This window comes from Electrophorus electricus, chromosome 11 (genome assembly GCF_041902795.1).
Source record: "Electrophorus electricus isolate QZ-2024a chromosome 11, ASM4190279v1, whole genome shotgun sequence".
NCBI classification, from domain to species: Eukaryota; Metazoa; Chordata; class Actinopteri; order Gymnotiformes; family Gymnotidae; genus Electrophorus; species Electrophorus electricus.
Window position 1 is genome coordinate 2,207,182 of NC_137507.1, and position 27,956 is coordinate 2,235,137.

The 27,956-nt window shown below is 45.3% G+C and overlaps 5 protein-coding genes and 1 pseudogene across 8 annotated transcripts; 2 read left to right on the forward strand and 4 right to left on the reverse strand.

Moving 5' to 3' along the window:
- The first annotated feature begins 62 nt into the window (after positions 1 to 62).
- srprb (SRP receptor subunit beta) lies at positions 63 to 3,184 on the forward strand. Its single transcript, XM_027019120.3, has 7 exons — positions 63 to 260; positions 779 to 873; positions 1,031 to 1,108; positions 1,237 to 1,319; positions 1,590 to 1,726; positions 1,953 to 2,007; positions 2,532 to 3,184. The coding sequence occupies exons 1-7, from the start codon at positions 119 to 121 to the stop codon at positions 2,740 to 2,742; spliced, it is 801 nt and encodes a 266-aa protein (XP_026874921.1). The 5' UTR covers positions 63 to 118; the 3' UTR covers positions 2,743 to 3,184.
- Positions 3,185 to 4,075: 891 nt separating this feature from the next.
- On the reverse strand, positions 4,076 to 8,228 carry wdr53 (WD repeat domain 53). The gene is made up of 4 exons (XM_035528573.2): positions 8,034 to 8,228; positions 6,300 to 7,553; positions 5,514 to 6,026; positions 4,076 to 5,007 (listed from the first exon to the last, which is right to left on the reverse strand). The coding sequence occupies exons 3-4, from the start codon at positions 6,000 to 6,002 to the stop codon at positions 4,339 to 4,341; spliced, it is 1,158 nt and encodes a 385-aa protein (XP_035384466.1). The 5' UTR covers positions 6,003 to 6,026; positions 6,300 to 7,553; positions 8,034 to 8,228; the 3' UTR covers positions 4,076 to 4,338.
- Positions 8,229 to 8,243: 15 nt separating this feature from the next.
- Positions 8,244 to 11,565, forward strand: neu4 (sialidase 4). 2 transcript variants are annotated; one of them, XM_027019095.3, is made up of 3 exons: positions 8,244 to 8,447; positions 9,124 to 9,379; positions 9,532 to 11,565. In XM_027019095.3, the coding sequence occupies exons 1-3, from the start codon at positions 8,244 to 8,246 to the stop codon at positions 10,407 to 10,409; spliced, it is 1,338 nt and encodes a 445-aa protein (XP_026874896.3). In that variant the 3' UTR covers positions 10,410 to 11,565. The 2 variants fall into 2 exon arrangements, with proteins under 2 accessions (XP_026874896.3, XP_026874897.3); XM_027019096.3 differs by having other exon boundaries at positions 9,559 to 11,565.
- Positions 10,210 to 20,715, reverse strand: LOC113583018 (G-protein coupled receptor 87-like). Of its 2 annotated transcripts, XM_027019097.3 has the most exons (5): positions 17,441 to 20,715; positions 16,774 to 17,014; positions 15,133 to 16,324; positions 14,545 to 14,592; positions 10,210 to 10,350 (listed from the first exon to the last, which is right to left on the reverse strand). In XM_027019097.3, exon 3 carries the CDS (start codon positions 16,320 to 16,322, stop codon positions 15,306 to 15,308), a length of 1,017 nt encoding a protein of 338 aa, XP_026874898.2. In that variant the 5' UTR covers positions 16,323 to 16,324; positions 16,774 to 17,014; positions 17,441 to 20,715; the 3' UTR covers positions 10,210 to 10,350; positions 14,545 to 14,592; positions 15,133 to 15,305. The 2 variants fall into 2 exon arrangements, with proteins under 2 accessions (XP_026874898.2, XP_081580179.1); XM_081724053.1 differs by lacking the exon at positions 10,210 to 10,350 and having other exon boundaries at positions 13,001 to 14,592.
- Positions 20,716 to 20,869: 154 nt separating this feature from the next.
- Positions 20,870 to 24,271, reverse strand: LOC113583026 (P2Y purinoceptor 13-like). Its single transcript, XM_027019109.3, has 3 exons — positions 24,113 to 24,271; positions 21,979 to 22,704; positions 20,870 to 21,531 (listed from the first exon to the last, which is right to left on the reverse strand). The coding sequence occupies exons 2-3, from the start codon at positions 22,687 to 22,689 to the stop codon at positions 21,187 to 21,189; spliced, it is 1,056 nt and encodes a 351-aa protein (XP_026874910.2). The 5' UTR covers positions 22,690 to 22,704; positions 24,113 to 24,271; the 3' UTR covers positions 20,870 to 21,186.
- Positions 24,272 to 24,962: 691 nt separating this feature from the next.
- Positions 24,963 to 27,685, reverse strand: LOC113583037 (P2Y purinoceptor 13 pseudogene; annotated as a pseudogene). The gene is made up of 2 exons (XR_014126087.1): positions 27,134 to 27,685; positions 24,963 to 26,200 (listed from the first exon to the last, which is right to left on the reverse strand). The product of XR_014126087.1 is annotated as a P2Y purinoceptor 13 pseudogene (transcript).
- Between the last annotated feature and the right edge of the window lie 271 nt (positions 27,686 to 27,956).

Sequence of the window (27,956 nt, forward strand, 5' to 3'; positions counted from 1 at the left end):
TGTCTATTAGACTACAAAAGCCAGCTGGCTGTGCTGTGACGCGCCTACTGCGCATGCGTCTTCTCTAGCGAAGTCCACGTGTGTCATAACTTCCTCAGTAACAGTAGCTAGCAGCGCCATGGATAAGAAAATCTCTTTAGATTTGGAAGGGTTGGAATCGGAACCAGTTTTAGACTCTTTGGTTAAAGAAATACTACGACAGGACCCGACTTATCTCATTGGGATTTTTGTGGCTATAGTGGTTGTTTTAATCACGATAGGTAAGCGTGGTAAGCTATTGTTAATGTTAGGCCGCGGAGTGAATCCTTGGCTCCAGAGTTACCGCTACACCGCTCCCGAACGCTATGTGCCCGGACCAAGGAAGAGCAGCTAGTCGGCCACACAGCCAGCTAGCTGCTTACATCTCGGGAGTTTGGCTAATTTTGCTAAGCAGCTCGATCATTTCTGTGTCGGTCTGAATGGGTTAACCCAGAGCTCTCACAGTCAGCATGTGTGATGCGCGTACTCGTGCAGTCATGTCAGCATGTGTGGTGCGCGTACTCGTGCAGTCATGTCAGCATGTGTGGTGCGCGTACTCGTGCAGTCATGTCAGCATGTGTGGTGCGCGTACTCGTGCAGTCATGTCAGCATGTGTGGTGCGCGTACTCGTGCAGTCATGTCAGCATGTGTGGTGCGCGTACTCGTGCAGTCATGTCAGCATGTGTGGTGCGCGTACTCGTGCAGTCAGCATGTGTGGTGCGCGTACTCGTGCAGTCAGCATGTGTGTACTTGTGCGCAGTGTTTCTGAAGTTTTTCGTGGGCTCCCAGACAGCGAGAAGCGCTGTGCTCCTGGTGGGGCTGTGCGATGCTGGGAAAACCCTGCTCTTCAGTCGGGTGAGTAGATGTGATGTTTCCGGCGGTTCCATCAATTTCAGGGAGTTAAACTGGCTGGGTGAACTAGCAGCAGGACTGACGAAGCAAGTTTGCATAGAGGGTCAATTAACCACTACGTCTCTTTGTTTAGTTTTATTGATGTGCTTCGTCTCTTCAGCTACTGACAGGCAGATTCACCAGGACTCAGACGTCCGTCACTGTGAGCACTGCGTCCTACAAGACCAAAAACGACAGAGTAAGACACCTGGCCACTAGAAGAGTTTTTTATATAGCATTTCAAGTCTATCCTCGTTAGCTTTCGATCATTTCACTCATTTCACTGATTTCGATTCATCACACTTCTCCACCATTTCTAATGTGTAGGGTACAAGCTGGACACTTGTTGACATTCCTGGTCATGAAAGTCTAAGACCTCAGTTTGTGGAGAAGTTCAAGGCTTCTGCCAGGTAACCTGTCTTTGACGGCACAGGAAGCTCCTGTCCTCACGCATAAAAGGTGGACGATGATCTGTGGAGGCTGCAGTATGTGCAGTTTCACTGTGGAATTAAGTGGTTCTGATTGGTTGTACATGTCATGCATGACGCATCATCTCTGTGATTGTGTCCCTGGCTGACTTCTGTGAAAAATCCATATCAGTCTTGGTGTCCAAGAATTGTTAATAAGGTTTTAATTTAGATCACATGCTTGGCTCACCATTGACATCCTTGTGAGCCCAGAGCGATCGTATTTGTGGTGGACAGCGCAGTCTTCCAGAAGGAGGTGAAGGACGTGGCTGAGTTCCTCTACTCCCTCCTGACGGACAACGTGGTGCTGACGAACACCCTCCCACTAGTGATCACATGCAACAAGCAAGGTACTGCCCCACTTCGTGTTTCCACCCCCTAACCCCGACGTGTCTGAAAGACACGGTATTCTTTCGTGTCCTTTGATTGCTTGGTAGTTGTACTTTATTGGCTGGCCATTAACTACATACACGGTGGTATACAAAGTCTTCTTGCCCAGTATGCAGATTAGACTTTTAAAGTTGTTTCAGTATGTTTGCTAGAGGTTCTATGTAACATGTCCCTTCTGTCCTGTAGATATTTCCATGGCAAAGTCAGCCAAACTGATTCAGCAACAGTTGGAGAAGGAACTGTGAGTCCCCCCCCCCCTCAAAATACTTGGACTTGCATTCATGAAAATGACAGCATGGTTTCTAAGATGCCCAGCCCATTAACTATAATTTTAAAACCTTTTAAACGAAATTTCTCATCAGGGGAGATAAAAGGCACTTTTGAGCAAATGAGGGTTCCTGAAAACTGCATGTGTAGACGAGGTGTTCATGGACGCCTGCCAGCTCACCGGTCTGCAGGACATCTGGGTTTATCCCGCATGCGACTGCAAGGTCGAGCCTGCAGGGGTCGTGAACACGTTGGCTTGGACCTTTTTCAAACTGCTTGAGTCTGGCTGCAAGAGTCCAAATACAACAGGCTGGTTACGTCTAGCCTGAACTTCCTATTAATCAGTCAAGGAACCTGTCATTAAGCTTAAATCACTCAAATACTTCAACTTCTGTACTTGGAGCCGCATCTCCCCTGATGAACAAAACATCGAGCACCATTCACGCTGGCGTAGCGGGGGCAGGCCGTTCCCGCGAGTGATCCTCTCTTCCCTCACAGGAACACTCTGAGGGTGACCCGGGCGGCAGCACTCACCTCTCAGGACGGCTCGCCGGGGGTCGCCGTGCACCTTGGGAAGAAGGGCAGGGACTTCGAGTTCTCCCAGGTGCCCTTGCGGGTGGAGTTTGTGGAGTGCAGTGCCCATGGCAGCAAGGGCGAGGATAGCGATGCCGACATCGAGGCTCTGGAGAAGGTTCTGGCCAGGCTGTGAGACGAGGCTGCTGCACCCCTTTAGACCACGCCCTCTGCGCCTTCTGTTTGGATTGAATTGCTTTCCGTACTCGTTTGTCAGGATTGGTTTTTTTTGGATCTAAATTTGTTCGCGTCCTCTCACAGGGGACACTGATGAGTAGCATTTTGTTTCCAGTTTACTCCAAGATTTATGGCCGACATTCATAAAAAAAAAAACACTTATTTGGAAATATTTTTTTCCTCCTCTGTCCAAATGTTCTAGTTCATGTCATGAAGCTTTATTTATTTTCATGTGAAATTGCTGGTACTAGTCAAGATATGAACACCTCTTTATCTGCTCTGGTACCTGCGTCATGCCTGCCTTGTATCCTAGTTGCTAGAGGCTGATTGTAGTACAGCGTTGCTCACAAGCCCTGGATAGTTTTGTGCCATGTAAATAAAACTTTTTTTTGGTCATTTTATCCAGTTAAAAGGAAGTTCTGTCCAGGTCATCTCTCCACACCTCACTTCCAGAAGTTGTCTAGATTCACTGATACATGAAGCACTCTGTGTCACATGGTATCGAAGACATGATTGTTCGCCAACATGCCTGTCCAGTTGACGGGCTAGAGCGACACTTTAGACTCATGACAGTGCTGTAAAGTGCTCTAAACTCCACGCTTATCAAAAACTATTTTGGCATTCCCTGTATTAAATAGATTAAAGTTAATTATTGCATAGTTTGGGATGTTAACTATTTTCATAAATGTACTATGAAGCTGAACTTGTCTACGTATATTTGTATAAGATTCCAGTATTTGTAACCCTAGTGTAGTGTGTTTAATGTAGAGGTAGAAAACACTAGAAGTACACAAGTGATCACTGTAGCACAAAAGTTTAGAAAAGAAATCTTTGATGCATACAGCTTTGAAAAACTAGTAGGAAGAGCCAAGGCCCTTGTTTGGGATGATGTCCAACCGCATGATTCTAAGGGACATCGGTATCTCTCACTACTGTTTGAAGTTGTTCCATTCTTGAGCTGGATCAGACCACCACCCTGGCTGGCTGTTTCATTATTTCAGTGTTCTCAGATTAAAGGTGCTTTACTTTCTCTGCGAGACAGTGCCCTGCATCACAATGCATAAACATTTCAGGCTGACTAAGAGATGTTTGCTGAGAAGGATCTGGTAAACAGTAGCATGCACGCTGTAGCTGAAACAAGATTCCCACCTTCTGCCACAGTAACCAACCCCCAGAGAATGAGGGGCCATCACAGACTTGGCTTCAGCCTTTCCGCAATTCTGCATGTTTTCATGTTTTATTTTTTGCATGCGTGTGCACACACACACACACACCCCAATTCTTAAAACCAATTCTGAAAACTTGATAAGAATATTTATTTATACTGAGTATATTATCATGAAGCCTGACTGCAGTCAACCAGAAACATTCACTGGCAAAAAAGGACACCCAAAACCCATCTACACACACCAAAAAAAGCAAAGAGAATCATGTCTTAAGGCCAGTTCATTCTTTTGCAGTCATGTATAAATAGTTGCCCTCAGTTCACCCAGAAGAGAAATAAATAACAAAGTTATAATGGAGGTTTCCAGGATTCTGGCTGGATTATGACAGGCTACAGTCCCGCCAGAGAGTAGGCGGTTAAGATGGGGCTCTGGTCTGCCACGAGCAGACTCGGCTGGCCCCTGAGGAGGGCTGGACACACCCAGTTCACCTTGTCCTCGTGGCTAAACTTTATCTTGGGTTCAGCTGTTGCGCGCCACGCTCCTGGATTAGCACCGCTGGCCTCCTCGGAAAGCTCACCCTCACGCCGCTTTTCCTCTTCAGCCTCAGCGTCTCTGGCAGCCTGACACTTGGCTTTGGCTTTGGCTTTGTTCTTCCTGTGGGGGGCCTTCAGCTTGCCCCTGCCCTTCCCCTCTGCGGCCACTAGGGGCTCTTCTCCCAGATCCCACAGCGCCACGGCGCAGTCGTTGCCTCCCGTGGCCAGCCAGTAAGGGTGGGGGAGGAAGCTGAGAAAGTGGGCCTGCGCGGCACCCTGGCTGTGAGCCTTTATCGCCCCCTGATGCTCGTGCCGGGAGCCCGCGCCCACCCGCGCCAGGTGCACGTGGCCGTCCTCGGCAGCGCAAGCGAGCACGTTTCCACAGGACGCCACGCTGACGCAGTGGGCCAGCGGGGGGTTGAAGAGCTGGCCCGCCCTCTGCTGCGGCTCGCCGTCTTCCTCGGCTGCCTGCTGCAGGCTGTAGGTCCACACCGGCCGAGCTTTCTGCAGGTTCCACAGCATCACCTGGAGGACCAGAGTGGCTCAAACAAATGCAGCAAAAGAAAACACAGCACACTCCACTACACAGGAGCATCAGCACAAGAAGAAAATTAATGGTCTTCTGTATCAATTAATCAATTTGTTAGAACTCCATATGTTTACTGCAGATCCTATGCCTTAACAAGCCAATATCCCCAAGCAGTTTGATCTCACATCAAACTTATCACTTATGTTGAAATGTCACAAACAACAAACAAGATTAAAAAAAACAAAACAAGGTTCAGTGCAAATGAAGTTTAAAAGTGATAGTGAACTTGACAGCCACTAGAGGGCAACATTACACCGAACAAGTCCCATCTCTCTGCTTCAGCTCTAGTCCAAGATACATATATGCCTTTCGTCTGTTTCAAATATACACAGTGAATCTGGACAGCAGGTTTTTACCCTACAGTTCAGACAACTGGACAGCGACCCCAGTGATGTTTTCCCTGTTCTCCAGCAGACTGGATAAACAGAGGTTCTAGACTCACCTGCATGTCCAGTCCCGCAGACACGAGGCTCTGCGGCCTCTGCGGCCGGAAGGCCACAGACGAGCAGATGTTGGCGTGCTTGCGCAGGGTGCGGCTCACTCTGCCCGCCTGCAGGTCCACCACCCTAACGGCCCCGGAGTCGTCGGCCGTGGCCAGCAGGGTACCCGTCTCATTCACCGACACCGCGTTGATCTCGTCTTCTCCGACGCCTCGCAGCTCCTCCAGCGCACCCTTCAGGCGGCGGGCGTCCAGCACGCTGACCGTCTCCCCGTGAGCCGCGTACAGGAGCCCGGGGGCCGTCGGGGAGAACGCCGTGCACGTGACGTCCTCCCGCGCGGCCAAGCGCAGCTGCGCGAGGGGCAGCCCGTCCGGGGTCCACACCGTCACCTCGCCCCCCTCTGCTCCGGACGCCAGCAGGCCGTCCTCGCCCCCAGCGGAGGCCACGCACAGCACGGAGGCCGCGTGGCCGCCCGCCCACCTGCGCGACATGTCGCCGGCCGGCGCGAGCTGCAGCTGCGCGTAGAAACGGACGCGATGATGCATTTATTGTTGGACGTCAGAAGACGTCTTTTATTAGATGAACCTAGCTAGCTAGCCACGTTATTTTTACACGCAAAACGTAAAAGGCGACTCATTTTAGACAACAGGCTGGCAAACACTCCAGTGCAGAAAACAGAACAACAACAATCAACTTAATCCTCAAAGTCTGCGTGTGTGGGAGCTCGGTAGCCTGAAGCTAGTTTACATGACATCAACGCTCCAAAAAACGCCAAAGCCTTCACTTACCTGATGCAAAGGTGTCCGAGACGACGTGCACACACTGTGTGTGATTAAAGTGTCACTCAGGTCTAAGCAGGAACATTATATCGCAGGATACACACTTGGAAACTCAACTTTACCTCCCTGACTCCCCGCACGTAAAAGTCGCACTTCGATGACGTAAAAGACACCAGCGGGCCTTTAATAATGCGTTTCAACTTTCAAAATAGTTGTACATGAAGGGGGGAAAGAAAGAAAAGCTGACCACGATAGATGACCTGTAACGAACAGAGCCCGAAGCTCTTATGTCAACTCAGCATGCTGAGTTCAGGACAGTTAATGGGCGTGGAAATAATCAAGCCTGAAATATAATGGTGAGCAGAAGAAGGTGTCGCCAGACCCGTGCAGTGGATGTGTGGAGCAGTGATGAGGATGAGGATGAGGATGATGTGTAGAGCAGTGAGGAGGACGATGAGGCTGATGAGGCACAAATGAGGCTAATTTCTGGGTCACTGATAAACCGATAAACTGATCAACTGTGAGCATGATTCTGTATAGGCAGCTATCTAATAAAAGGGTCATCCAAACCAGCACACACACACACACACACACACACACACACACACACACACACACACACACACACACACACACACACACACACACTGCTTACTCCTTATATGTGACTTTCTACAACTTCCCTTCTTAGTTAGGATGTTTCTGTGTTGAAAAATGTAATGCAAGCAAACAAAGTGAAATGTTACTCCCTTACACACACACACACACACACACACACACACGTGCTCACACACACACACACACACACACACACACACACACACACACACACACACACACACACACACACACACACACACACACACACATTATTATCTTCTATTATCTCACCCTCAAGCACTTGTTTAACTACCATCCTGTTACATAGTCAACTAACAGTAAGTGGTCTGTTTTTACTTCTGGTTGCTATTTTGTACAACATGAATGTTTGATACATTTGTGAAACTATTAAGTTGTTAAATTTACTGCTAGTTAAACAGTAAGTTAAAGTAAAACAATAAAAACTTAGTAAAGTAACAGTAAAGAAAAAAACAGTAAAGTCAAAAATGATTGTTTTGGCATTGATTATTCAACATTTCTAATCTGATCTATACTTTTGACTGACAAGCTTGTCAACAGTTTTCGTCTAGAATTCATAGTGATGCGTAGAGTTAATATTGACAAATAAAAATGGCCTTTTGCCTGCTGTCTCTTCCTCCCCACCTGTGAGGACACATGCGACTTTGGTAATATAGAACAGCAACAACAGCAGCATAATAATCATCATAATCATAATAATATTGCATTTTCAACTGGTTTTACATATATGTGATTTACATATATGTAACCTGTTTGATAATTATTTGATAAACCAATAAATTAAAACTGTTTTTCTTCAGTTATTAATGCTGAAATATACTGACATATGCAGTTAGCATTGGGCTATTTATACAGTAAGCATCTAAGTGTAAAGATATATTTGTATGTGTTAAACTAAGTGTACAGATAAGCACTCTCTCTGTCTCTTTCTTGTATATGTGCATATGTGCAAACCACAGTGCATATGGCAGGTTTAATCAAACTTGTCACGCACGCTACTTTGGCAGTTGGCAGTGTTTCCTTTTTTTAAAGAATGCTGACTGTGTGTTGGGGGCACATTCTCTCTCTAGTGCTAGCTTTCCCTTTGCATGGTAATGGCCTCACCGAGTGTTCTAGATCCTGATGCACTGCCCCCCGCCCTCGACAGGGAAGGTCAGGCAGGAAAGGTGAGACAGCATTTTGTGGGCCCACATCCCACATCGAGTATCCAGTGTAGGAAGCAGGGGGTCCGTATTTATTTTGCACATGTCAGCTGGTCTCTGCAATATTTGGCACTGTTTTAGTCGCTTTTTCCCAGAAGCCCTTTGCTTGACCATGGAATCGTGGCCGCGTTTACCCGCCCGCACCGTGCTCTTCCAGAAGGAGGCGAGCGGAGTGACATATCGCATTCCTGCTCTGGTCTTCCTGCCATGGTCGTCCTGCTTCCTGGCCTTCTGTGAGGAGAGGCTGAGTCCTGCAGACTCCCATGCACACCTGCTCGTCCTGCGCAAGGGCACCTTCTACAAGAACTATGTAGAGGTAACACCAAGATCTTACTCTCACTTACAGCATTTCACTAATAATCCCAGCTGGACGTTCCAGGTCCAGAAAGCAGACATTCTCTAACTAACACAAGCCAGCAGGTAGAATTGTTTTTGAAACCATGGCAGAACCTTTATTTTGCATCACAAACTTGAACTAATTTTACCTGCTGGCTTGCACTAATTAGAAAATCCAGGAATCTTAATCCTGTCTAGACCTGGAAGGGCCACTTCTGTAAATAATCGTCTATGATGAGTGATTAGGTATTCCTAATCTCTAGCTGTTCTTAAAAAGCAGCCATACACTTTTGCTCTCATCTGTAAGTCGTAATCCGGTAGTGTTGTTTGGCCTGTCCATGTTTTTAAATCAGGTCATTTATGTAAGATGTCCATTGAAACAAGCCACTGTGTAGAGAACAAGATACCATCAGTTAACTCCAATGTACACAGAAACGGTGAAAAAGGACTGGTATCCTATAGTTGCAATTATAGAGTATGACACAAACTCTCTTAGTCTCTTTTTAGGAGTCTTAGTTTCTTTGCAGTCATCTTAGTCTCCTTGCAGGAGTCTTAGTCTTTGCAGGAGTCTCTGTAGTAGTCTTAGTCTCACTGAATGGAAGTGAGAGGCGTTGAATTTCCCTCTTCTCTTCCGTCGTCCTCTTGTCCCGTCCTAGTGGGAGGACATGCGGGTGCTAAGCACGGCCAGTCTGCCAGGCTACCGCTCCATGAACCCCTGCCCTGTCTATGACGCCTTCACGGGGACGCTCTTCCTCTTCTTCATCGCCGTCCTCGGTCACACCTCCGAAGCCCACCAGTTGGCGACTGGTAATAACGTCACAAAGCTCTGCTGTGTTTCCAGCAATGACCACGGAGAAACATGGAGTCCTGTCACTGATCTCACGCACAAGGCCATCGGTGACACCATCAAAGGTGAGACTGAGGCTCTAACTGTCAGTTCCTTAAAACCTATTTTCTTTGGGTCTTTTTTTACTGTATCAATAGCATATTTCAACATTTAACGGATAAACTTGGTAATCCTTTTACCAGCAACAGAACCCCGTTTATTTATTGATCTTTGACAGAGTGGGCTACTTTTGCTCTCGGTCCAGGCCACGGGATCCAGCTAAAGTCTGGGCGTCTGCTAGTCCCCGCCTACGCCTATCACATCGACTGCAGAAACTGCTTCGGCAAGCTGTGCAAAACCACGGCCCACTCCTTTTGTTTCCGCAGCGACACGCACGGGCGGGACTGGCACCTTGGCCGGGCCGTGCCAAGCCCTGAGTGTGTGGAGTGTCAGCTGGTGTCGGTGGACGAGGAAGAGAGGGCCAGTGTGCTATACTGCAATGCCCGCAGTGCCCTGGGCTACCGCGTGCAGGCGCTCAGCTTTGACGGCGGAGCCACCTTCGAGGCAGGCCAACTGGTGCCGAAGCTCGCTGAGACCAGGTATGGTTGCCATGGCAGCATGGTCAGTTTCCCAGCCCCCTTGCCCCTCCCCCGGAGTGCCCCTCCCCACCCCAGGTGGGAGACAGCTACTGTCCATACTCCACCAGCTGCTTCCGCTGCTTCCAAAACGGACTTGCCAACACCGACCTGGGTGGTGTACGGACACCCAACCTGGCAGGATGCTCGCCGTGATCTGGGCCTGCACCTCTCTGTCCGGCCCCGGGACCCCGACAGCTGGACCAAGCCATGGGTCATTTACGAGGGCCCCAGCGCCTACTCAGATCTGGCGTGTGTGGAGGTCCAGACTGCTGGGGCCCCGCCGATCACTGCCTTTGCCTGCCTGTTTGAGAATGGCAGGAAGACAGCATACGAGGAGATTTCCTTCTGCATGTTCACGCTATACGATGTCATGAACAACGTCCGCCACAGCAAAGGTCAGAGTGAGGGATCACTGGGGGCTGAAAAACAGAAGCAGAGGAAGAAGAGGAGGAGGTTTGAGTTCTGTAGAGTGTGCTAGTTCTCATCAGAATAAATATGAAAGCTGATTAGATATGATGCCTTAATCTCAGCACGAACTGATACAGCTGTGTATGGTGCGTGTGTATGTGTGTGTGTGTGTCTGCAGAGATAAACAAAAAAACGGAACTGCAATTTATACTGGTACAATATACAAATGTTAAAATTACCAAAACAAATGGCCACATGCTAATGTGTGAAATGTATTAAAATATATTTAATTCATCTATGTATAATTTGTATTTTAATAATTTAATTTGGAATTTAATATTAACTGTCAGATAAACAGTCATCTTAAGTAACATGAATTAATAAGAATTTATACACTTGAAGGAGGACTTCATGAAAACGTTTAATCTGGCTGGAGACAGAGCTAGCAGTAGTCAGTGAACCCTGGACTTTTCTGAATGTAAACGTTTGAGACCCAGCAACATGACAAGGATCGTTATGCAGGTAATAATTTATAAACCAGAGAATGCAGAGAGCAAAATCCAGCTAAAGAACAAGGGAGGTCCTCAGGAATCGGAGACGAAAAAATACAGGCTAGGATCAGTACACAGGAAAGATTACAGAGCAGGAAACGGCTTGGTAGTGCAGACTACAGCGCAGGCCAAAGCTATTCACAGTGACAACCTAATGGGAAGCAGGTTAGGTCACTATAACTATGGACACAGCGCTAGTATTCCAGTGAGGACCTCTAGTTGCTAGAAGGGGTAACCCTAAAATTTAATACAGTTACACGGACCCTCTTCATGTAGGGTCATGTGATTGTGTCGAACATCTGCGGTTTGGGAGGATTGGGGGTGATAAATGAACATTTTAAAGCAGGCTCAAGTTTAAAAATACTTATCTCATCAAGAATCTTGTCTTATCTCATATATTTTTTATTATACAAATTACAAATATAAATTTGTTATACAAATTTTAAATATATATGCATTATGCAAATGTAACAAATATTCAAATAATTCACTCCAATACATGTAATTAAAATACTGGGTATTCAGACGGCATGTATGTAGGCCTACACAATCTACAAGCAACGGCACTTATTACAGGGACTAAATCAGATATTTAAGCAGTATTTCAAAGGTATTGCTATCCTACAAAAAAACTGACGTAAAACCTACGCTCCATTAACGACACATCTACACCACCATGACTGCGCTCGTCAGAGAATGTGTCAAAACTCTTTATATTCCAGGTCAATTTATATCCCAGCATTTAGGAGATTTGGAGGTGCTGTTTCAGTCGAAGACTGAAGCCCTAGCAGGACAAACAGGAAAGAGTGTCCCGTGGGCTCTGCTAAAATAACAAATACAGCTCACTTTGGTCTGTGCCATATGTGGCCCACAATGGCTAAAGAATTATTATTTCATATGGTAATCTGAATGTGATACTTCAGTTGGGTGTTTCTGTAAATATATCATGCAAAGCAAAGCAGTGTAATCTTTATTGAAAGTCATTTTCATTATAGAATCGTTTGTTGCACTGTAACTGCAAATTTAGCAGCTACCTTTTTTTGTGAAGTTTGAACCTTTCACATAGTACTGATTTCCCACTGGACTTACTTGATCAATAATAATTCCACATAACTTTAAGTACATTTTTGCCATTTTTGTAGTTTTACAGTTTTACAAAAAGGGACACTTAAGCTAAACGTAGCCGACTGAAGGATCGTAAGAGAGAAAACACGGGTGTGGAGGCTGCCATCTTACTCAGGGACAGTAGCACAAACTACAGTGCAGCAAGAAGCAGGATTTTCAAATTCAATGTGAATTTCATTCAGCTGGCAAAGTAATATTTATTTTTCTGTGCTCATTGAAATGTGCTCAGGGTATTGGACAACCACATGGAGGCGCTGCAATGCCACCTTAATTCTACCATCCTGTACCCGGAGCGCTTTATCAGTGCACTGTATCAGTGCTCCTTGTCACCCAACTAATCAAGTGGCATTAGGTAATGGTTAAGGGCTTTCCTGACAAGAATGCACACACTCACATAAAATGATTTAGTAACTGATAATGCTTACTGTTATTTAGTTGGATTTGTGGTGCCATTTCTGGGAAACATCCGTATTTTATAACTGCGGTTGTTTTGTGCTGTAATTTGCAGTTTCGGCTGTTTTCTGTCCTAAGTTGGCAGAGGGAAAAACCAGCGTGGTGACCACATGGTGAGCAGGGCCGGCGGTGGGAAGATTTTCTTTGCCCCTCCAACACAAAGCCCATTTCTCTTTATGTTGTGAAATTTTCTCTGACCAGTCATGCAGCTAAAACCAGCAGACTGCACCGTGCAACTCAGCAGAGCCGAAAGGTCCTGCCCTCCATGCTGCCATGGTATATATACATACACACACACACACACACATATATATATATATATATATATATATATATATATATATATATATATATATATATATATATATATATATATATACATACACACACACACACACATATATATATATATATATATATACATACACACACACACACACACACACACACACATATATATACATACACACACACACACACACACACACATATATATATATGCATGTAATAACCCTATTGACGGAGTAACGTCTTATGAACCTTTTAAAAATCTTTTATTAATTGAAATTTTTTTTTTAAATCCCCCAAGAGGAACAGATTTTCACTTTTATTAACGCCAAACTTTTTATTTTTTTCAGCTTTATTGACACCAAACGTCTTTCACTGGTTTCTTTTTGAAGAAAGTCCACAAATCTTGTTGTATTTCTAGTGTTATCCAAAGCAGACGCATAATGCCCCAAACAAACCGCAGAAAGCCCGCGACTATCCGGACCATCTGCGTCTGTCCGGCCCCGATAGTTATTCGCCATAAAGCCCTCCTGATAAGCTCGATACAGCGTAAGGGAGGGGCACGCAGAACACGCGTGGCGAGGAGGCCTCGAGCTGGTAGCCAGGGCAGGAAGAGATCAGAAATAAGAAATAATAATAATAAAAAATAATAATAATAATAATGTCGCACACCCTGCCTCTTGCTCCAAGGCTCCAGAATTCTGAGCTATGCCACTGCTTGGTGTGTAAATTGCACATATGGTTCGACTGAAAATACTGACAGCAGACACCTTAAATGAGCACATTAATCCAAAGGGAGTGGAAAGGGAGGGTTAGGGTTTACTAGAGGATGGTTGTCCCCATGGTGCTTTTTAACTGGCATCTCCTCACAACCCTTCCTCAAATCAAGCCCCTAATATAGTTCTGGCTTTCAAAATATGACTAAAAACATGCCCACCCATTATGTTTTACTGCAACCCTAGTCAAGCACGGTGAGTCTAGTGTGGTGAGTCTAGCTTGGTGAGTTCTGTAGTGAGTTCTGTGGTGAGTTGTGTGGTGAGTCTAGCATAGTGAGTTGTGTGGGACCTCTGTTGCTTTGATCTCCTGACCCGAGTGACATCACTGTCATGCCAAAGGTATAAAGAAAAGTTGTTCTTCACAGTCATTAATAATTCTGTGTTCTTCTTCAAAACCACCTTTAGTTTTTGCCTTGGTCAGTTTCAGTAGTGGAAATGATGCATGTTCTACCAACTGCTAGTAAAATAATTCTGAATTTGTTTAGAATGTAGCAGTTATGCATGGAGGAGATGGGGGTACTTGATTGGTTGATGGGATGTGTGTTTTGTGGTGACTGCTGGTAATTAAAGGAATTGTGCATATCAAATGTATTAAAATAAATAAAAATAACAAATATAATAAAAAAATAAACATACAGCATTCAAAGAATTGCTAGCAAAAAGAGCCACTCACAGCTTGCCAGACATGGCCTGAGGACTGAGGTACTGTACATATTTCCTGTGTTATAATGGACTACTATGTCCTACTCTCATACCGACTGGGCATAAAAGTAGTATGCATTATGCGACCAAAATAAATTTTTCCAGTACGTGATCAGAGCTATCGCCGTAGTGATCTTCATCCCTTTCTTCCAACGCTGGAGGGAACATTGTACGTTCATGTGACCTCATGGTACGGTTTGAGTTTGTCGCATACTGGATACTCCACTGCATACTACTACAGGGACCAGTATGCGGTATATGGTACATACTGAGTGCAGTATGCAGTATTCAGAAAATAGCCATAACTCACTCTATGCTCTGGATGTCAGCAGGCCTTTTCTTGGTGAGAAATGTGGCTCTGCAGAGATAAAACATAAGATAGTCACATGAAACAAGAAGTATCTTAAATACGCAACCTTGCTCTTCAGAACATGCCCGAGTTCTTAAAAAAAAAGAAGCTTACAAGTCAATTTTAAATAACTTCACACTAACTTGATTAACTTGACAAATGAACATTACGGGAAGCGTACATTATGCACGTAGGAGTCTAAAAGTTGTCTGCTAAGCATGTAGTGTGGAAGCGTGTGAGTCAATAATGCATGTGACTTTAAACAGAATCTTACAGCAGTGACAACATTTTTTTAATATGTGGTGTCATAGTGACCAACGAAATGAGAGGCTTTATGGCTAAAAAATGCTGGTGTTTGAATTCCACCAGTTTTGCAGCACTCTGACATGGAAAGCTTATTGCTACTTTAGATATAAGACATCGAATGGGCCAATAAATTCATTAAATCAGGGCTGCAAACTTATGCAATTTGAGCCAACGTTATTATAACAGAAACCTAAAGGTCTTCAGCAGAGACACTTGAGACTTGACTAATCACTTTAGGCTCACCTCAAAACAGAGCTCCCGGACTGGTGAACATCTCCGCCGTACGCCGAGGACATACGATCTGCTTGAAGAAGACAGACGTCAGCTGCGTTATTTAAGACAATTCCTCCAAGTGCAGATCCCAAACAGCTTCATCTGTGTGAACACACTCTCAGTCTGCACAGATTTCCGCCGCTTCACACCAGAGACGAGCACTCCCTCAGCCGTAGCACTGTGCTCTCTCTCCTCCTATCGGTGGGAGAGCCGGAGTCAGGACTCGCGGCCTCACGTGGGACCAGGCGCAGCACCTCGGCTAGCTTGCTCCTGAAAGACTGGCACATGAACAGGTAAATGATGGGGTCCAGGCACACGTTGCAGGTGGAGAGGAAGGATGTGATCTTCTTGCCCTCCATCAGCATAGCCGCCACCTCTCGGGAGAAGTGGTGGCTGGTTTGACTCCGTGTGAACGGGATCCGCCACAGATGATAAGGCACGAAGCACAGGAAAAACACCACCACCACCACCAGGATGTTTTGCTGGGACTTGGGCTTCTGACGGCCCATAGCTACAAACCTGGTGGAGGAGACCCAAACCTGCCTGTAGATGCAGGCATAAGAGGCCAGCAGTGTGATCAGCACGGAGGAGAAAATCCCTGTGTTTACGTAGACCACCAGCTCATGCCACCACAGCCCCAGTGCGCACTTCAGGCTCGGGCAGCAGTGCGCAGTCTCCGGCGTCGGCTCCTGATTGGTCAGGATGGAGTTGGGGAACGACAGGGCCCCCATGGCCAGCCACACGAACGCTGCCATGGCTCGGGTGAAGGAGTAGTTGTAGAGGCAGCTCCCGCGCGCAACCCCGAAGGGCCGCACGATCTTCAGGTAGCGATCGAGCGCCAGTAGGCCGAGGAAGAGGATGTTGACGTACATGCAGCAGTAGAAGAGCACGGCCGTGTAGCGGCAGGAGACGGACCGCAGCCACCAGGGCCCCACCCCCGCCTCGGTTGCTATGGTGACGGGCAGCACCAGGGTCATCAGCAAGTCGGCGGCCAGCATGTTGCGCAAGTATAGTGCGAAGGTCTTCTTGTGGGCGTGGATCTGGAAGAACACCCACGCCGCCGTGCAGTTGAGCAGCAGGCTGGTTATAAACACCAGCAGGTACAGCGACGCGAACGTCCAGGACGGGGGCGGCAGGCTCGCCGTGCAGTTAAGGGCCATGACTGGGAATAGAAAGTTAATCGAAATTATTCAGGTTTTATAGGCAAAAAGAGTTTTTAAGGTGTACTGTAAGTGCAAATTTGACTAATCCAAGTATTAATACATCAGGTACGAATGATGAAGTGTCAGCGTTTCCCTAAATTACTTAGTTTCTGTTGATTCCTGATATTAATTTCTGCCTTAAGACTGCCAGTGCTTCCAAAAGAACATCAAACGTTTTCATATAAAATTCAAGCGTAAGAAAAGGTGTTGCTCATGATAAACCTTTGCTTAATGCACAGATGAAAGTGAGACGAATCAGATTAGTTCATGTTACTTGAACAGTTCATCTAACTGTCTCACATCTATTTAAACCCTGTGAAAGTCATAAAAGGTGAGTGACTATAAAAGTTATAGTGCCAATAAAATAAAAGACACTAAAATAATGAAAACAGAATGAAAATAATCTGACCTGGACTTTCGTGTGTAACTCTCTCCCGATGTGAAATCTCCAAGCAGCAGGTGCCCGCTGACTTTGTGTTGTACTGAACGACTGACAAGCTCACAGATGAAGTTGCTCCTCTCCTGCCACTGGAGTGAGCGTGTAGAGGCTAATCGTGGCTTTCCTGGGAAATAAGCTTACTGCAGATACCTCTTTCAGCCTGTCATCATGGTTAGGAATTTTTACATGAGGTCACTTGGACATGTCAGGCCTATAAGAAAGAATAACAGGTCGTATATGCCATGTTGGTCAAATATACATGTTGCTAGTGTAACTGTACTGGGTTGAATACCACTGATCTTGTCTATTTTGGTCTGCTTCTCTCTCTCTCTCTCTCTCTCTCTCTATATATATATATATATATATATATATATATAGACACAAAACAGCTGCTTAAAGTTGAATTGAATGAAACGTCAAGTGGCAAAACCCCCACAAGGTTTATTCATGAAATAAACAAATAAATTCTTATTTTTACATCTAGTGCTTATAGCCAGCAGCTTGGAGAATATTCTTCCACTGAGAACTGCTGTCTTTCATAAACATAAACAACACCCCTTCTTACTGCCTTCGCCTGCCACACGAGATGTCAGAACGTGTCACACGAGAGTACACTTAGCTGCAGAAAGTATCTTACCTAAAGAGGTCAATGAAGAAACCCACCTCTGCAGCGGTCTTCAACACGTGGGCTGTGCAGTGAAGCAGGTGAACGGCACATGCATGCACATCGTTTCGAGGTCTGTGGTCCGTCGAGACTGCGGCAGCTGTCGCTACGAACAGTTGCTGCTCTAGATCTCACGATGATTGTGCACGTTCTGCTGCTGGGGTTTATCTAGGCTTGGCCTTATCTAGTCCGAGCAGGTGTGAACAGCCTAAACAACTTTAGTGGAGGCTTAAGTGGTTCTTATCGGACTGTGACCTATGGGAGCAAAGAAGAGCTCCATGGCATGCTGCCAACAGGATGTTTGAGTTCTGGGGAAAAGGGAGTTCTGAGGAAAAAGGCTTTTATTGTCACAGTATAGGAGCATGAGATCTCTGATATGAAAAGCATAATACTGTGAACACAATGTTTACACACTCACTGGCCTTGGTTTGTTTCACCTAACATAGTATTATAAGCGGATTTTATAATTTAAACCTTTTTAAATTATTGGTGATTTGATCAATTGTTTCAACAAGTTTATTTTTGTAAATACTTGAAAAAACTGGACTTCACATGTTGGATCCAGCAAGACAACTCAGCCTGCCAGAGATTATGCGTGTGTAGCTCTAGGGCCAGTGTCAATGTCAGAAACTAATCATTGATGAAGAAATCAGAGGATGACTAACACAAACTGATAAACACACACACACACACACACACACACACACACACATGCACACACGCATGCACACACACATGCACAAACCCAGCAAACAATCTCTTGTCTTTATTCAAGAGGTGTAGTTTTAGGATTTGGAGTATGTGGAGGAAAATAAGGCAAAGGTGTTTCAGAAACATCACAAATGCTTTAAAGTTTTCAGTACAAAGTAGCCAAGGGGCTTCAGATAATCTCTCCACTGAACCGTAAAACCTTTTTTTTTCTGTCCTCCAGTCTCAAGGCCACACAGTCAACATCAGGGTGAGCCGTTAGCAGGAATTTCATTTACGTGTACTGGATTTGGGGGATGTTATTATCCAGTTAAGACAGTTGAGTCAAAACAGTTCAGCCTGCCAAAGACTGCATGTCTGAGATTACAGTTGTATTGGACAGGAATGACATACTATTATTGACTCCTTGGAATTCCTTGGAATTTCATGCTGACATCGGCATACTGGGCACTGTTCCTTGTCTAAGACAGGCAAAAGCAGGAGTGAAGGGGTGGAACTACAGCACATGATACCATAACTCTAACCAGGGCTCACAGACATCATTTACATAGTCAGCAGTGTGGGTTCAGCCTGGCTTCACTTCACTTCACTTCACTCAGTATCACTCTCAAACGTCGTTTTGGCTCAGTAAAATGGCACATTACCAATCTCGAAATGGTCTTTGACCAAAAGTACTTGCGTAAGTTGTTTATTGTTGGGTAGGGGGGTGGTCATTTTTCTCCAGCTATTGATTTGTGGATGTAGAGGGTTTGTGCTAAAACCAAGATGCCTGCAGTCTCATGCGATCGCCCACGTTTGTTGCCAGTGGTTTGGAGGGCTGCTGATGTCTCTGACTGTCCCCACACTTCCATGGAGTTACGTTGCCATAGCTACAACTCCGGGTGTCCCTGCTACTGCTGTGATTGCCATACGCACCCCTTTGTCTACTACCGTATGCTCTGGACATGCCTACCGCTCTGTAATGTTTTTGTCAAGCTGAGCTCCTGCTGTCTAATGTGCTGTTGGAGGTAGATCTAGAGGTGATACCTTCAGCGTGACCCCTCCTGACCTCTGCACCTTTACACTGTGATTCAAGTAAACTCATACTTTTGTTTTAGTGTTGTAAACCTTATCCACACATTCAACTTATTCACATCGTTGTCCATCACTGTGTCTAACAGTTGCATATATTCAACACAATTGACAGTATCACTTTTTCATTTTACTGCATCACTCTGCTTTGTAATGTTCATATCAATATCCATTACCTGTTGCCGGAGCGGGATACGAATGGAGTGTGGCTCCATTCAGATAAAACTGGGTTAATATAAATTCAACGGGAGCACTCTAAAATACTGTCAAATCCATTTTCCACTGACTTTAAGAAAAAGAATATGATCTTCCTTTGTTGTGCGCTGGAGACAGTTAAGGCGGATTAGTTTTACGTCTGAGAATTTGCTCTTGGTGTTCTAAATCCAAGAGGTTGCAGCTATGAAGTTATGACTATGTTTGCTGGCCAAACAGCTCTAATTCTACACACACGCACTTAATTTAAAGTGGTCCTCCCTTCACCTTTCCTACAACGATGTTGTGTTTTGCCCACACAATTACACATAAAGTGCGAATAATTAGCAGCGAATGCCCAAACACATATCTCCAGCACAGCACTGCATCAAAAACAGACACAGAACCCGAGCCACGAGAGAAGCCGGAGGAAGAAACCCAGCTGGGGTGAGATTAGCAGGAGGAAAATAAAACCACCATGACTCTGCAAGCAGGAGAATTCTGTATGTTCTGACACGTAGGACCAGATACTGGCTGGTGTGTACAGTGCAGAGTGAACCGACAGGATCTGCTGCTAGCCCATTACACACAGACTTTATGGTATTAAGACCAGCAGAAGGACTGGTATCACTGGTATCACATTGCTCATGTAATTGTCATTTTGGGATAGAAAACCAAAAAATTGACAATGTACCTTCACTGCCTTTTTCCCGCCCTGTGATGCATCCTTTCCACAGCATCACAGGAATTACGAGCAGCTCATGCTGCAGATCTTCCTAAAGCACAGTCTGAACCCCTCCAATTAATGACTAATGGTCTTCAAAACAAAAGTGCAAGTAAAAAAAGTTGAATGAAGGAACAATGATGTCAACCAGGCCATATTTTTCTCTTTAGCACTTTTGTTCTCTGGGTTCTAAAATGACGCCTGTTTAGAGGCTAATTTTTCTGTCTTTTAATTCTAAATTGATTTACAATTCCATTCCAGTCAAAGTCATTTTATTAATATTCGCAAAAGCTTTAACTTATCAAGAACTGAAACTGAAGGAAGAAGGTTAGATCAAAAATGTTGACTGACAGAACACACACACACACACACACACACAGAGATTCCAACTTCTCAGAAATAGACATAGTCAGTGAAGGCCCAGTAAAGTTCTAACATCTCGTACTCTCTAATACAGTCACAGTATAGGAAATGCACTTGCTTTACAAACACCTACGTTTATTTCCAGTGCTTTGTATTTTAACACATATTTTAACATATATATGCATTTCCCATATTTTTGACTCCACCTACCTTTGGATTCCGAGAGCTAAATGTACAAGCAAAATATGTTAAGGTACGCTGTGAAGAAGTTAATTATAAGTTATTTGTAAGGGGATTCTTCACTCATTACTTCACACTATAACTTCAAACACACATGATAGTAACACTGTGCTACTGGTCTTTTAATAACATTATTCAGTGTGTAAACTCATTGGGCAGTAAAGCCCATTCAGTTAGTTCATTTAATCTAGTAGAGGCCTGAAACAAAAACCACCAGACACAGAAATATCAAGTTTCAGTTGTGTTCAGTTGTGTTCAGTTGTGTTCCTCAAAATAGGATCTAAAAAAAATCCTTGTTTGTACAATCTCTTTTTTCAGTTTCGGCTCAAAGTTTAGTTATGCCTTGACGTAATCCGGCTGTTGAGAACAGGCATGTGCCCGATGAGCAAAGCAAAACTCATCTGTCTGGATCAAAGGGATGCTAATAAGCACCAAGCTCCGAAGGTTTGCTAAAACGTGCCATGTGAGACAACTCCTGCTTGGTAGATGTCTCCGTGGGAGACTCCAGCCCGCTGTTACCCAGGGGTCTCTGGCAGAGCGTGGCAGTCAGCTTCCTCCGGAAGATCCGACACAGGAATACGTAGATGAGGGGGTCCAGGCACACGTTGGTGGCGCACAGCCAGAGCGTGGTCTCCTTAGCGACGTAGAGCTGGTTCTGAGCCCAGCAGTGCTTGGACGTGCTTCGTGTCTGAGTGAGGGTGTAGGGCACTCGGGCCAAGTGGAAGGGGGCGAAGCATACAAAGAACACGCCCACTACCACAAACACCTGGGGAGGAGAGAAGGGTGAATTCCTGTAGACACAACCAAGCCACCTTAGCAGGTATGTAAAGAAAACTATCTCTATGTAACTTGGTTCTCATAAACCATCATTTATAAAGAAGCGTAGAAAGGGGAGTACAGCATTTAAGAATCCATTCATTTATTGAGGATGTTTTTCCTCGTGTATGTTTTCCTTTAACGGAGTCCCAGTAACGGAGGACTAACATTAATACCCTAAGAAATTAGGAATTCTATAAGGAACAGGAATTCTGTACTTCAGATTTGACCTTTGTTCCTGAGCAAACAAAACATTAAAAGTGATCAGTGGTGATTCTAACTGCAGGATGTCTCCACGTTCTTATGGGAGGCGGACTGCAGCTGCGCAGGACCTCATTAACCGTGTTTGCGCTATTTCTGCCGAACGGGAGCGTTGGAGAGTGCCTCCTTGTGTTACCTTGGCCTCGGTGCGCTTGGTGGCCGTGCCGGAGCGGCCCTGCGAGGCACGGTACGACTTGTACACCTTCCTGCTAATGAAGCTGTAGCAGACGGCCATGAGGCCCAGCGTGCCCCAGAACACCACCTGGCACAGGTAGTTGAAGCCTTCGTGCCAGCGAAGTCCCAGCTTGCTCTTCAGGCTGCTGCACTTCAGCTTCCCACCGGCGAGTGGCGCTCGCGCCGGCTGGTTGCTCAGGACCACGTTGGGCAGTGCCAGGCTGAGTATGACGGCCCAGACAGCGGTGCACAGCGCCTGGCCCACGCCCACCCGCCGCAGGGCGCACCTGCCGAACGGCCGCACGATCTTGAGGTAGCGGTCCAGGCTAATCAGGCCCAGCAGCAGGATGCTGATGTACATGGTGGCGTAGAAGAGGACAGCGGAGTAGCGGCAGTAGAAAGCCTGCAGGGGCACGCCACCCACACCCGCGTCCGACAGCACCTTCACGGGCACGGCCAGCGTCATCAGCAGGTCCGCTGCCACCACATTCTTCAGGTACACCACGAACGTGGAGCTGCTGCGGATCTGGAAGAAGATCCACGCTGCCAGGCTGTTCAGCGTCACGGCTGCCAGGAAGAGAAGGCCGTACAGGCAGGGGAAGAGAATGGCTGTGACCTGGATGTCCAGCTCGCAGCGTGCCGAGACGTTCCGCTCGCTCGTGTTCATCCTCATGCTCCCCAGCTTCGGCTGGAAGGGACAGACACAGCCGTGATGAATTTGTTCGGAAAACGCAGAAGCAGAGAACTGCAGAAGACCGCTGAGACAGGTTAGTTGGGTTAGGGTTATGCCTTGTTCCTGGCTTTCTCAGTTATGGAATGCAAGTTGTGGAAGTTACTCAAGGGAAAGATGGAGGCAAACACCTGAGTCAACATAAATGCCAGTGAATCTCAATTTCAGCCGTGCTGAATTCTGCAAGAACATCTGGATCTCTTGCAATTTCGCTACGAATGAACTAAATGTCCTTGCTTGTCTTCATCATGAACCTCCACTCTAAACATCTAAACCCTGCCTTCCGTATTTCCGTGTTCAAGAGCTGATGGGCTGAACGACATTTGGAGCATTGTCCGATTTCTAATTAGTTGTGAACACAGCAAACCAAAGCGGTTCCACCGCATTGGTGGTGAGACAAAGAGCTTTCCAGTTGCATGCTTAGACTGGAAAAAAATGCTGTCAGCTGCCTCCTCATTCTCTGAAACAGAGCAGTTAACCAACCAAGCATAACCACAGAGGAAAAGCCCTACTCTTCTGAAATACCACTGCTCAGGCATGCAAGCAAAGGCGCAAGACAGCAAACCCGCAAGCCACGTTTACGGGAGCCTCGGCAGCTGGAGTAGGATGTATAATGACACTGAACATCACATGGGTTCTGGTGAAAGCCAGAGTCTGACTGCAGCTCAGAAGGTTTACTCCCCACAAATCTTTAAAATTATTCAGGTTAATTCATTCGAAATTGAATTAAGTACCTTATATGTAAAGAGAATGCACTGCACCACGGATATCTGTTCTTATATTGGTCATCATAGTTTGCCTTTTATCCTTGCAGGTATATGCTGGGGCAGCGATAACTCAGTAGTTAAGGTACTTGCCTTGTTATTGGAGGGTTGCTGGTTCAAGCCCCACCACTGTTGTGCCCCTGAGCAAGACCCATAACCCTCAAGTCATGTTCAGTCATAATTATAAGTTGCTTTGGATAAAAACATCAGGTAATATTGGCAGACCATGTTAACATGTTTGTTATGCTCTTTGTAAAACTCAGTCTCTGACTGCAGGATGCTAAAAGCAGCACTGCTACTACCAATATTAAGATTTCTTTTTATATTTTAGAACCAAAAGGTTTTAAGTATGCACTTTTAATTAACACTGGTTCATTAAAAGCACCACAGTTACTACCAATATTAAAAGTACTTTTTATATTTTAAAACCAAAAAGTTGTATGTATGTACTTTTAATTAACATTGGCTAATGTAAAGCAAATACTTTTTTTTTTTCAAATGGAATAACCATACAACTTTGTTCCTTATACTGATTTTTTTGACACTCTGCTCATTCACAGTGGCCCTGTCACTTGTTTTTATGTAAGAGAGTGAAGACTTACCAGCTGCTTTCAGAAGAAGTGAAAGCCCTGCGCAAGGCTTATATATATATATAGACACACACACACACACACACACACACACACGCAAACACACACACACACACACACACACATACACACACGAGACCATCAGAATGCCCTAACACCTTCCTTCTGCTTAATATTGCTCGGGGCTTATACACACACACACACACACACACACACACACACACACACACACACACACACACACACACACACACACTGTTGTTTCTCAAAGACTTCCTCTGCTGTCACAATAAGGTTGGCACACCAGGGCATTCCCATCCTGTGCAGTTTCCTGCTCTTTGTCCCAGCAGAGGGTATGTTTTACTTCTCGCCAAATTTTATTTACTCATTTGCATCAAATTCAATAGTGTCCAGAGTGATGAGTCAGGAGTATGAGCCTATATCTGCTAGACAGCAACAGACAGCAACAGGGAACTAGTCTCATTTCTTTAAATGTATTTCTTTTATATTTACATATATACAAAACACTTTCCTTACACTGTTGATGAAGGGCCTCTCTCCTTAATGTCCTGTTTCTCTGGAAACTCTTTGTACTTCAATACAATTTTGAATCTCTTTTGAACCTCTTTAATATACAATGTAAGTTCTTTTATAGGCGATGAGTTATGCATGAAGTTTAGCAGTTGGTTCGCTGCTCTGCTCTCAAAACCAGCCCCTTGCATGCGGTGTCCTAACGCGCCAACAGCTTGTCCTAATCAGGTCACGTGCTTTGGTTATGTAAATAGCGATTCATTATATACGAGACAAGGGGCCGCTTATATTTTATCAAAAACAACAACAACAATAATAATCATCATCATCCTAATAATTTATTTATGCAATGCATTTAATACATTATTATTTGATACATTATTTAATACATTTTAAATTGAATATAATGCGACTATGATATAATAATAATAACAGGACGACAACATTCATCCGGTCACAGTTGTAAAATCCCTGTGAAACTAGTGGTTACGTAAAATGCGAAAGAAGACAAGGTCAGAATGCAAGAAAGATAAAAATATTCAATGTTTCTGGGTACAGGTTAGTGTGTCGTATCTGAGGACTGGTATGCATCCATATTTTTGCCAAAGTTTAGAAAATGCATTTTTAATGCACAGGACTCTATAAACTTTTTCCTGAACGACTTGCAGAGGAAAAAGTAGATCAGGGGGTCCAGGCACACGTTTGTGGATGAGATCCACAAGGTTACATCCTTAGCAATTTTCATTGTGGCGCGTGTGCAAGTGTCGTTTCTCAGAACCTGCAGCCTGGTGTACGGGATCAGCACGCAGTAGTAGGGCACGTAGCAGATGAGGAAAACCAAGAGGATAAGGAACACCCGAGCTTTGGCCTTGCGATTTCCTTGGCCGTTGCTGCTGCGCGACTTCTGATACGATTCCAAGACTTTCTTCGCAATGCAGATGTAGGAAGAGAAGATCAAAATGCACACTGCCCAAAAAACTGCCTCGCTGAACTTGATCACGCCCTCATGCCACGCTCGTCCGTGCTCACTTTTCATCGCCATGCAGAACTCTCCGCTCTTGTTCCTGGGGTCTTGGTCCGTGGTTACAATAATCGGGACGGTGTTGCAACCGATCAGGAGCACCCAGATGGAGGCGGCGAGGGCCTTGCTGAGCGGCAGCCCCTGACACAGGAGCCTCCCTCTCGGCCGGACGACCTTGAAGAAGCGGTCGAGGCTGATGAGGCCCATCAGGATGATGCTGGTGTTCATGGCCAGGTAGAAGATCACAGAGAAGAAGCGGCAGGAGAACGCACGTAGTGTCTCTGCGGCGCCCGGGAGCTCGCCCGCACCCCGCACAGGGAAGGTCAGGGTCATCAGGAGGTCGGCCGCCAGCAGGTGCTTCAGGTACACCATGAAGGTGGACTTGGACTTGACGCGCAAGCAGATGTAGGCCACCACCATGTTAAGCAGCAACGCTGGGATGAACAGTATGAAGTAGAAGCTGGAGATGACCGTGGCTCTCACGGTGTCGTTGAGGCCACAGTCCAGATCGGAAGGGGCCGCGCTCAAAGGTGTAGCTGCCATTATTCCTGCAGGCAAGCAGACACAGTAAGAAATAAGTAAAGAAACATCAAATTTGCTGAGGGTAAACCTTCAACTAGCCAAACTGACAAAGAGGGAGGTAGCCATGGACTGGGGTGTTCCGCAGCTTTGGGCTGGACAGTCAAAGCAGGGTGCCGTGGGTAGTACTGCTCCATTTTGGTCTATATTCCACCTCATAGCTAATTTTTCCTTTTCCATATCTCATTTCCTAATGTCAGAGACATGGAAAAGCGAGAGTCATGTAACCATAGAAGGATCATATAATGATAGAAAATCACATAACGCTTCTTTTCCCAGTAAACACGTAAGCAAATTATGCAAGAATGCAAGAATGATGACAAACATTTAGTGCCACAGGTTGTTTTTTCTTGTTTGGTTTTGGATGAATTATTATGTTGAACAGGAGGTTAATGAAACATCAATGCAGCCAAACAAGATTCTTAGGAAGTGGTTCGCTATCACCTAAAATATGTTAATAACTTCCTCAATATAACCTCAGAACCGTACACTTTTTTGATGGTCCCTGTAAATGCTTTGCAGATTATTCGTTTATCTTTATCGCTCATTAAATTGAACACCAATTAATACAAAAGGGTTAAATCTGACCCTTAGCCTAACCCCAGCCCTTAAGTATAACCCAAAACTTAAACCTGATTCTAAACTTAACCATGTCACCTGAGTTTGAACCCACCATTTCTTAACAATTTGTGCACCTGTGGATAAACTATGAGGATGAGCAATATAACTGATTTTCTTAATGAGTGATTTTCTTATGTGTTAGCAGGTTGTTTTTTACATTTACATTTTAAACTGTTTAATGTGTTTCATCACACTTTAAGAGGTGCTTTTAAGGCTTAATGTTCTTTATATTCCTAAATAAATGCAAAGGCAACCATTAAAGTTAACCTTGTTTGTCATACCTTTGAAGAACTGGAGACACGTCTGTGCTGCGGGTATTCAGAGTATACTGTATCGACTCTTCAGTATAAAGGAAGCTTGGTTAAATGTGACCTAGAGAGAAAAAACACACACACACACGCACACACACACACACACACAAACAAGCATGCATGCATGCTCACACACACACGTGCGCACGCACACAAAGACGCATGCACACTCACACACACACACACACACACGCATGCACACACATGCACACACACACGCACGCTCACACACACACACGCACGCTCACACACACACACACAAACACGTACACACGCTCACACACACATGCACACACACGCACACAAACACACACGCACGCTCACACACAAACACGCACGCACGCTCACACACACGCACACAAACACACACATGCGCATGCGTGCACGCACACACACGCACGCTCACACACAAACACACACACACAAGCACGCATTTACATTTACACTTACATTTACATTTGCGACATTTGGCAGATGCTCTTATCCAGAGCTACTTACAAAAGTGCTTTGTCATTTACTCACACATCACACCTGCACACACACACATACACACACACACAATGCACTCATTACGCCAAGGAGTAACTAATGTCACTTAGGTTTACATCATAAATGTCTTGTGAAAAGAAAAAAATACACTCCACACACACACACACACACACACACACACACACACACACACACACACACAGTAACTTCCCTTTGTGTGATCATACTAATCTTTTTAGCATCAGCTGCTTTTCATTATTTATTTATTATTTTAATTTAACGCCAGTCTAAGATTATTATCTTC